Below are 9,560 nucleotides of genomic sequence, written 5' to 3' on the forward strand. Positions count from 1 at the left end.
AGCGGCGGCAGACACGAATAGATTAACTTAAAGTTTTTGCTCTTAATAAACACAAAAGGCACATCCACTTTAATGTTTAATTATGTGATTCCTTTAGTGTTTCCACACAGAGTGCCATATTAGCCGCGTTGTCACATACAACAGAAACTCTCTTTGCTTCTTGAATTCCAAAGGTATCAGCAACTTCAGATAGTCGCGCAGCAATGTTTATTCCCGTGTGCGCCTCTTCTATTTGTTTTGTCTCAAGCACAAGACTCTGTGCTTTCCAGTCTCCATCAATGAAATGGGCAGTCACTGTCATATAGGACTCCATTCTAAGAGATGTCCACATATCTGTGGTCAAGCTCAGTCCCTCGCTGTGTTGTATTAACTCTGATACTTTCTCTTTGAGTCCCTCATATTTTGCGGTTAGTGCATGTGTGATTGTGTGGCGTGCTGACACGGTATATCCAGGTTCCAAAACTTTTAACAAGTTCTTAAAACCTTGGCCCTCCACAACAGCAATGGGCCTCATATCCTGAACAATAAAGTTAACAATTCCTTCCGTTATATTATTTTTCCGTTTGGATGATAAAGGAGGCTTAAAATCCAGCGTGCTCTGGGTGTGTCTGGGGGATGCCGTCATTATGGATGGATGCGCCTGCATTTATAAAATGATTATTACACTAAAACATTGAAATAATTCGAATTTTGATATGTTCATATAGCCTACTCAAAATACAGACAGGGCAACCTAACGCAGACAAGTTAACTTACCGCTTTTAGATGGTACGTCATGTTTGTCATCGAGCTGTGGAAGGCAAACTGTTGGTTGCAAATTTTGCATTGAACCTTTTTCCCGTTTTTTTATTTATTTTAACAAAGTGCTTCCACACTGTCGATGTCTTTGTTGTTGACATGTTAGAAGACGGACTATTAAACACTCTCACAGTTAATTATAGATAAATAATAGGCCTATTTAGCATCAAACCTTCTATAGCCTACTTATCTGTCTCTCTTCTCCTCCGGTGGGTTGGGCTAATCCAAAAAAGTAAAAACAAGGGGGGTGTTCTTGTGAAACAGGGGTGCTCTGAAAACACCCCCATTAGCAATTAGTGGTTTCCACCTGATGAAGCGCAGCAAAACTGATGAAATGAATGCGGCAAAAAATCGACCAATCAGAATTTTGGTCGAACCAGAACGTACCGACCAATTAATCGACTAATCGACTGGGACGTTACAGCCCTACATTTTACTCCCCTCCAGCTCTCTGTAGCTCAGACAATCCCTGCTACCTGTGTGTACTAATCCATCCTTTCACCCAGATTCTTTCTTTTTAATTGCTAGCTTTATAATAACAAACAACAGCTGTTTTTTGTGTAGGTTTGCGTCATTTCCCGTCTGACATTTCACCTGTGTTTTCGTTGTCAGCTGTAGTGTGTCACCCCCTGTCACCAATCAGTCACGTGGTGTGAACGCCACGACTTCAAGACTCCCGTCACAAGACGGCAAGTTGTGTAGTGGAAACAGCACGGCCATCGGCCGACGCTGAAAGTCGTGTAGTCTGCACGAGCCTTAACTAACGTTGATCCTTCATCATACTGCCTCTGCTTCTGATACTGCCTCATAACACAAAAGACATCGGCCTAGCCTTGAAGCACAAACATGTATTCACTTTACCACCGGTCATGAAATTGCCTTCTTTCTGCATCAATTTTTCTTGTCTTGGGCATTTAGGGATTGTTTGTATACATTTCTCATCTCCACTTGTTGGAAAACTACCATAGTGGGTCTGGAAACATCGCAGTCTTGTGGTGGCATGCCGTCACTTCTCGGGTCACAAAATCGACATGCATTGTGGGAGATGTAGTTTATGGCAGCATAGATTTTTAATTTAGGACAATAATGAATTTTTTAAGCTTTCGCGGGCCGCATAAATGATGTGGCGAGCCGGATTCGGCCCGCGGCCCTTGAGTTTGACACACGTGCTCTAAACGATGCGCTTCATTGAACAACAAACTTGTTTCCTCACTGATTCACTGATGTCATTAAGGGTTTATAGTATTGTTTTCCAACACTTTCAAAAATGCTGAGATCCTTTGCTTCATAGATTTTGTTGAGTTTTCTGCTTTTATGTGCAGGTCATTGTTTGCCTTTTTAAAGTCCCTATAACAAAGCGTTTTTTGTTTTACAACAAGTTTTATTTTGCCTCGGCAGAAGATGCCACATTGCAGGTGGATGATCCGGTCAGTTCAAAGTGATCCAGCTCCATATTATTCATATAAGTGGACAGCTGTTACTGTCAGTTCCTGCATTTTCAGTATCCACAGTACATGTAAATAGTCAAGATGTTGATGTAATTTAAAAAAAAATAAAAATCATCTCCAGTCAAAATCACGATCTGCAGTAACTGTGTCCATATAAAGCTTTTGTTTATGCTGCCTCTTGTCACACTGACGACCAATACAAACACTACTTGTCTTTTTTTAAAGGATGACGTGTTTAAGGCAGTTCCCACCCCCCTGTCTCCTCCACCTGCCCCAGCTACACCTGTGACCCCCGTCACTCCAGCCACCCCGGCCTCTTCGGCTTCACCTGGGACCCCCAACACCCCAAACTCCATCTCCCCCTCGGGGATTGTTAAACGCAAGACTGGTCAGTATCTCTTCAGATTTCATCTATTCTTTATTTTAAATGTTCTTTACTCTAGACGTATTCTTAGTCTGTACTTCTCATGTTTTTCTCCAAAGTTGCAGCTTTTTTGAACTTTGACACCAGCTGAGGATTTATAGTTTTTCTGCCTGGAGCTATTTTACTTGATTACTTGTTAGCAGGAGCCTAATGACTCCAAATACTCATTATTTCACAATGTGGGAAAAACAAGGCATTTATCACACATTGAATGCTTGAGAAGTTTGTTCACCAGAAGCAGCCAAGTACACTTTCCACCCTTGTGTTTCATTCATCTCTTGACTCTGGATGGGTCTCAACCCTAAGACTGACAACAAGTAGACAACATTGTGTTGTACTGTGTCATTTATCTCATCTGCTGAACCACGAGCACACACTCTTGGAGCCTATATCATTATTTTTCTGCATGTATTTGCATTGAGATGATGATTTTATTGCCGCATTGTCTTACGCATTATCGTTTCTGCTGACTGGGCCTTAATGGAACCAGCAGACCAAGTCGTCTTATTATTGTAGGTCATATTTATGGTTCCTTTTTTGGTTTGCAGGCTTTGGTAACTTTCTTGAAAAAAGAACAAAAAAAACAGCTTGAACATATGTAGGGATTATTTATAGCTGCAGTCTTGTACATGACAGCTTGAACATTTCACACGTGCAAGATAAGAGAGGTTCTGCTGTTTTTCTGCCATACGTGTTCATTATCTCTATTTAAAGAGATGTTATGTATCTGTATTTAACATAAAACAGAAAGTGAATAGAGTATTTAAGCTACTTAAAGCTACACAGTTTTCTAGTGCCACAGCTTTGTTTTCATTTGGGAAGCACCTCCTTCCTCACTTTGTTTTCTTCAATCTACTTTTACAGCAGGAAAGCGGCTCATTCTCTTTTCATCATCCTGTTCTCTCTTTGTGTTTGATGACTGCAGTGTGTGCTTTCAGCAGTGGTGCATTTCCACAGTAAGCGCCCTGCCACCATCACCACTGGGGAAAAAAACATCACATTAAAGTAACACTCTAATTTGACCAGAAATTGCATTCTTAATGTCCTGGGTTAATGCTTTCATTATAAAATCTAGAAGGAAAAACACCAGCAGTGCTACCTGTGCTAGAACCCTAACAAGGACCAAAACAGAGGCGGATGTGGAACCAAAACTAAAATTACCCTCGAGCACCACTGCTGCATAAAATTACAGAGGAAATTACACTGGAACCATAAGCTGCTGTGCTGCATAATATCTTTCAGGATGGAATTAGTGTTTTCATTAGCAAAGTACGTATCTGTGATTCCCTTTTTTTTTGTTGCCCTACATCTGCAGTAAGAGAGCTTTCATCACTGCATTCTCTTTCTGTTTGATCATGGCATGATTTCAGTTGGGCTTCCTCTCACTATTTTTTTTTTTTTCTCCTCTTTAATTTAATGCCCGTCCTGACGTGTGCAGCGAGGAAGATGTTCCCCAAGAGGAAGCTCGGTGAGAGCAGGAGCAGCAGTGAGAGTCAGAAAGAGGAGGCCAGGGAGGAGCAGGGTCAGCAGCACAAACGACCCCGTGTGGAGAGCAGTGCCAGCACCGCAGGTACGCCTTCACCTCGGAGTCTGATAACAGTACAACTCCTGAAGAGAGAAAGTCGTGGTGAGATTTGAAAATTAACTGGAGACTTTCTAGGATTATCCAAATTGCACAGACACCTTGGATACATGGGTGGGGGGGGCGGAGAAAATGCTACAGGTTTAGTAAATATTTTATTAACAACCAACGATACATTATTAATAAAGATGGTGTATCTTGGACAAAGAACACAGTGTCAGCACTTATTGCAATACATTAACTTACCTGCAGTTGTAGAAAACCAAAGCATTCACTGGGTCTCTCTTGCATAAATGTTCTCTGTAAAGTCCACAATGAAGAGAAGAAAATAAATATGTAGCTAAATGTCCTGTTAAACAGTTTCCTACCATGCAAATAAATACACACAAATCTTTAGGATGCACAGAGAAAAGTGGACTAACACCGGCTGTGTTAAGATATGCCTTTCAAAATAAAGGTCTCCACTAGGGCTGGACCCGAATATTAGATCGTTGGGTACACATTCGATGTTCAATTTTGAAATTCAAATATTGAGGTTTTTTTTTTTCACACACCTGACCTCGGCACACAGCAGTGAACGTAACCAGTTTACATCAAAGAGAAAACAAAATGAAGCCCTCAGCTGTGTGGGAGCACTTTAAAATCCCGGATTCTGCTCTGGAACTGCTCAGATCAGACTCTGTCACTCTGGACTCTCAGGGACAGTTCCCCCTGGTCTGTTCGGCACGTATCTGTTTACATTCTGCCTCGCTCTTCCCCTGCTCAATATCCATTCCCTTTAACCCCACAATAAATATTTCTCTTTTTCACTTGGCAGAACTTCTTGGGCATTTATCCTTCTTCTGCTGTTGGGCTTCTATCTATGAAATGCGTAGTTGTAGCTCGTGAAATGACAGCCTACTTATCAACACATATTTAAACAATCGCCATAACGGGACCGCTGAGCGCCTAAATGTCACACGCACTGGTGGCGTATGATGCTTGTAAATGCCATTTTGTTTTCATCAAATGATGCAGCTGATGCGTGTTATCCAGAAAATAATGATTGGTCGACAAAACACATGTAGTGGCGATGCTGTAAGCCTGCAAATGAAGTGAAAACTGAGCGCAAACAGCCTAAAAAATAAAGTCAGCTCTCATCAGTCATTGCTTGCAATTATAATGCCTGCTGCTGTATAATCCCAGTTTAATCTTTTCTATTAAGATGTCATTACATGTGCCAAAACCCTCACCATTGTCCAAGAAATGGAGTTGTGTTACCTTTCTAAGTGCATTGTAGGAACTCTATGATAAGGTTTCACTTTCACTCCCTTTGCGGTTTGTTTGGAATCTTTATCAATTCAACAACTCAGAGCAGCGTCGGGGCCACGTTTTCACCATGAATGAGAAGCAATGTTGGAAATTTACACCATCCACCAAAGCTACTTTTGCTTTGCCTAATCTGTTTGTCTACGTTTTTTTTTATATGATGTCTTATTCAGGGCAAAATTACAGAAAGTAATGAGTGTGCAAAAGCATTTTTTCCCCCAGCAAAATTATTGCATTTTCCCACAGTCAGCACCTCTAAAACGGGACCTGCAGTAGACCAGCAGACAGGGAAATAGTTCTCTTTCCTAAAATTGACTGGTAAAGTACCAAAAGTGACTGTTGGGAGTCCAGTCATTTTAACTTGTGGATGAGAAAATTAAAGTTTCATTTCTGGCTCCTCACTCAGCCAGTATCATGACCCCAGCTCTGTCTGCTGGGACTCGGTGCTACACATTTGTCAATAGTAATCTCTCCCTTACCTCTCTCAGGTGAAAAGGAAACCTCAAAAATATAACCTGCGGCATTTATTGAAGAAGGCTGTTATGTTGAAAACCATCTTCAAACATGGGCTCACAAAAAAACTGGGTCGCCCTCAATAGACCTGCTGGCATTTATCTCTTCAATGACTCCTCTCCCTTGTTGTCTCACCCTGTGTAGGGGACACCGATGAACCCATGGAGGAGGGAGCAAAGGAAGAAGGAGTTGAAAAGGCAGTGACCGAGGCTAACCGCCCAGATGAGGAGGTGGAGAACGAGAAGAAAGAGCAAGGAGAGAGGGCCAAGGAGGAGGAGCGGGTGGAGAGAAAGGGCTCTGATGAGAGAGAAAAGAAAGCTGAGGGGGCGGGAAAGAAAAATGAGGCAAAGGAGAAGACAGATGATGAGAGAGAGCCAGCCAGTGCCAAGAAGGAGGTGGTTGAAAAGGACACGCGAGAGGGAGAAGAGAGCCCAAAAAGCCAAATGGCGAAAAAGCAGAAAGAAGCAAAAGAGCAGAAAGATAAGGAGCCGCCCAAGAAATCCCCCATCAGCAGTTTCTTTGGTGAGGAAGAATTTGCATAGCTCTGTGCTTGCACAAAAAAAAAAATGTGTCCGTAAATGTGCTATGCTATTATCAGTTAGGAAAGACAGCAAAATATTGCTCTGCCCCAACCCCTGCTCCTTGCTCACCTTCAGTTTTATTTGTCTCTTCTCCCCCCCCACCCCCCCATAGCTCCAAGAAAAGCTGCTGTAAAGACAGAGAAACCAGAGAATAATGAAGGAGAGAAAAAGACGAGTGCAGAGAGGAAGACGTCAGCTGAGGAGAGCAAAGACACGAAAGGGTAAGGCAAAGTACAACAGGAAGTTAAAGACAGCTCAGACGTGATAGGCTGGACGCCTCACCTGCCTGTTTGTGTTTTCGTCTGCATGTCTGTCTCATCTGTCTGACTCTGAACTTGTCAGCTCTGTTCAGCTGACCTTAACCTCTGGCCCCTTTGGTAAAGTACATGCATGCTAATGGCAGAGAGACTGCGGAGGGGATGTAGGGCTAATATGATGCTTCTTTTCATTATTGATTACCCGATTATACCTGATTGTTTTTGACAATTTCAGCCAGGTTATTCCACTTTATTTTTGTGTGTCTATTTTTTATTAATTGCATGATTTTCTTGTGTTTAATAGCGATTAATCGCACTATTGTGCACAAAATTGAATATTTACACAAAAGTGCAATAACATGTGGTTTGCACTTTAAACAAATAAGGTGCTTTTTACCAGCGGTATTCCCTTTACACAGTAGCAATAAAGTATTTCTTGTAAATCTCAACTTAAACATTAATATAAATATAAAACCAAAGCTATTTGCCACTGCCAGGGCATTACCGTTTATCTAGCTTGTTAAAACAAGTTACCATCAGATTCCAGAGCAACAATCATAACATCATAGCAGGCACCTTCTGAGCAACAGGTTAACATATATAAATCTTTGTCAGGGAGCAGCATAAACAGTCTATGTTCAGTAGCAGGTTTCCCTGTTAGAGTGAGGTGAAATGGTCGAGCACAAGGTGTAGCGACAAGCGGGCACGTTCCTGTGAGACTGTCGCGGTTGTGTTCGCCTCGCGCACACGCCCGCCCGCTGCCAAAGTTGAATTGCCTTGAACTTTTTGTACACAATGCGCAGCACAAATCATTGGAAGAGAGGCTCGCTGTTTGGGAGTTTGCAGAATCTATTACTGTTTACTAAACAGGACATCAACAGGAGGGAATTCACGTGGCAGAGCAAAACTAGATGAAGGCCTGTCAGGTAAAGTTATGTAGCCTATAGTTTAACTTAAGTTAAAGAGGCTACAGCTGTGTAGCGCACAGCAGCCGTTGCCATGGTTACTCTCCGTAGAGCGCCTGCCGTTTACTAGCAGAGAGCTTGTCTCCTGTTTACCTGAGGAGCGCAGAGCAACCCCGCGGAGCCGAGCGACTATGTTGCAGTTTTAAGACCGTTACTAAGATAGACATCTTCCCCAATACAAACAAGCACGCAGTGTGTAGCTATCCACTTCGCTATGGCATTTGATCATTTGTCTTGCTTTTGTTTGTCTACTTCTCCCACACGCTGCATCCAGCGTAGTCCTTCCGAAGCCTCTCCTCCATTGCGTGTTGTGGCGGCTGATCAACACCCCACCCTGTGACCCTTGGTTTGACTGTATGTGTATTCGGAGCCAGTGAGCAACGAACTTTCAAAATAATAATAATAAAAACTGAGTTAGCGTGAGATAAAATAATTCTCGGCATTAATTAATTAATGCGTTAACACGATAATAATGCGTTAATTTGCCCAGCCCTAGTCTTTTTATATTTACCTGGTACATTGTGTTAACTCACACTGCATAATTTCTGCGTGGACAAAACATACGACTTCTATGCTCACACTGAACGTTAACACTGAACCCTTGACCCATTTTGTCCTTTGACAATTTATAAAAGTGAATTCAGGCAAGATGGCCACATATACAAAAATGGATTACTTTATGCAATTCTACTAAAAGAAAGCAAGAAGAAAAAAAGACTATGGAGCTGCAGGTTGCTGGGTGCAAATAAAATTGTCAGCCTGGTTTGCAGTGAAATTCAGTTTTTATTAATATCACAGCAGAGAGTCTACCTGCCCTATACTCTACTCTGCATTAATAGTTTGGGACTATATGTTAGGAAGTGAAACTAATTAAACAGAAATCTCACCACAGATCCACACAAATGTTAACTTCAGCACCTCTGATAAAATGCAGCTCACAGTCCCAAACAGAGCAAGGATGCGCTTCAGTTTCTAGATTTTTATATTGCAAAACCCTACTAATTACGTTACCGCTCGGTCACAAACGGTCTGCCATCATAGAGCGTGTGCCACACAGCGCGAGGTGGGTCCACTTGATTAATATCACGGTGTATGCCAGTTTGTGTTATTTAAAAAAGGAGGATTTTAGAGCATCAGCTAAGGTATGCACACTCTATTTCTTTAAGCAAAGTAATTTTGGTATTTTTGTCATTATTGTTATTAGGGCCCGAGCACGACCGTGTGAGGTCCCTATTGAATCTGCTCGGATTATTTTTTTTTTTTTTTTTTTTTTTTTTTTTTTTTTTTTTTTCTGCAAAGTAGGCCCAAATGACATGGCCTAAACATACTCGAAAACTCACCAAAATTTGCAAACATGTCAGAACCGGTGAAAAATTTCGTATTCTACAAGTTTCGCACATGGGCGTGGCAAAATGACTCGCTAGCGCCACCTTGAAAATTGGAAATGATTAGCCCCTCGTTCACGTTCAACCTACATGTACGAAATTTTCTGGGGACATGTATCGTATCAAGACGCACAAAAAAGCCTCAAGAACCCATAGCCTAAAGTCAACAGGAAGTCGGCCATTTTGAATTTTATGGCCATTTTTGGATGATTTACACACTTCGTACTTTAACGAACTCCTCCTAGGGATTTAGTCGGATCGACGTCAAATTTCTGCTGTGCCTTCTAAAGGCATTGACG

General features: G+C 41.9%; 1 protein-coding gene across 1 annotated transcript in view; it reads left to right on the forward strand.

Annotated features, from left to right (window-relative positions):
* Window positions 1-775: 775 nt before the first annotated feature.
* The window catches only part of lig1 (ligase I, DNA, ATP-dependent), a 49,942-nt gene continuing 41,157 nt past the window's right edge, over window positions 776-9,560 (forward strand). The window contains exons 1-5 of the mRNA XM_046051932.1: window positions 776-799; window positions 2,472-2,634; window positions 4,109-4,240; window positions 6,218-6,595; window positions 6,767-6,875. Of these exons, the coding sequence (XP_045907888.1) occupies window positions 776-799; window positions 2,472-2,634; window positions 4,109-4,240; window positions 6,218-6,595; window positions 6,767-6,875 (806 nt within the window). The remainder of the gene's footprint in view (window positions 800-2,471; window positions 2,635-4,108; window positions 4,241-6,217; window positions 6,596-6,766; window positions 6,876-9,560) is intronic.

The sequence above is a fragment of the Micropterus dolomieu genome, linkage group LG06 (genome assembly GCF_021292245.1).
Source record: "Micropterus dolomieu isolate WLL.071019.BEF.003 ecotype Adirondacks linkage group LG06, ASM2129224v1, whole genome shotgun sequence".
Taxonomy (NCBI): Eukaryota; Metazoa; Chordata; class Actinopteri; order Centrarchiformes; family Centrarchidae; genus Micropterus; species Micropterus dolomieu.